Raw genomic sequence first — 916 nt, 5'->3', positions numbered from 1 at the left:
GCTTTAAGGTCCCTTCAACCCAAACCAGTCTGGGGTTCTATGAAATAACATCCCCTCACCTGCAATCAGAGTGAAAGCTCCCGCCACAGGAGTTAACAGAACATGCCTGGTTGCTGTTGTGACAGGGCACAAGGCCGCTGTCTCCAGAGCATCTGGCACCTACTTGGTGTCTCGTGCAGGCTCCAGTCTTGTGCTGATAAGTCCCCAAGGCCTGTACGTCACCCATTAGCCGAGTTGTTTTGTCTGTGTCGTGCCCTACGTACTGCTCAGGGTACAGCTGCTCGTCCTGCTTCTGCACATTCCTGCCTTATCCCTGTTTGGTTTGTGTTGATTTACAGCTTGGCCAGAGCATTTAAACGTTCCCTCGTTTGCAGGAGCTGCAGTTCAGCAGCTCTAACCCCCGCTGGCTGTGCCCTCACCCTCCTGTGCTTTCCTTCCAGGTACATTGAGAAGTCAGCAGAGGAGCTGGATGAGGAGGTGGAGTACGACATGGATGAGGAAGATTACATCTGGCTAGACATCATGAACGAGCGGCGGAAGACCGAAGGCGTGAGTCCCATTCCCCAGGAGATCTTTGAGTACCTGATGGACAGGCTGGAGAAGGAGTCCTACTTTGAGAGCCACAACAAGGGGGATCCGAACGCCTTGGTGGATGAGGACGCCGTCTGCTGCATCTGCAACGACGGGGAGTGTCAGAACAGCAACGTCATCCTCTTCTGCGACATGTGCAACCTGGCTGTGCACCAGGAGTGCTACGGGGTGCCCTACATCCCGGAGGGACAGTGGCTCTGCAGACGGTGCCTGCAGTCACCCTCACGGGCCGTGGACTGTGCCCTCTGCCCAAACAAGGGGGGGGCCTTCAAGCAGACTGACGACGGGCGCTGGGCACACGTGGCGCGTGCCCTGTGGATCCCGC

General features: G+C 56.9%; 1 protein-coding gene across 1 annotated transcript in view; it reads left to right on the top strand.

The window, feature by feature from the left end:
* BRPF1 (bromodomain and PHD finger containing, 1) overlaps positions 1-916 on the top strand; it is a gene marked incomplete at both ends in the record, with an annotated part of 11,337 nt that overhangs the window by 1,562 nt on the left and 8,859 nt on the right. The window contains 1 exon segment of the mRNA XM_010021031.1: positions 441-914. Coding sequence (XP_010019333.1) covers positions 441-914 — 474 coding nt within the window.

Source organism: Nestor notabilis, unplaced genomic scaffold (genome assembly GCF_000696875.1).
Source record: "Nestor notabilis isolate BGI_N333 unplaced genomic scaffold, ASM69687v1 scaffold19198, whole genome shotgun sequence".
Classification (NCBI taxonomy): domain Eukaryota; kingdom Metazoa; phylum Chordata; class Aves; order Psittaciformes; family Psittacidae; genus Nestor; species Nestor notabilis.
Note: the sequence above shows the minus strand (reverse complement) of the source record. Positions and strands in the feature narration are given on the sequence as shown.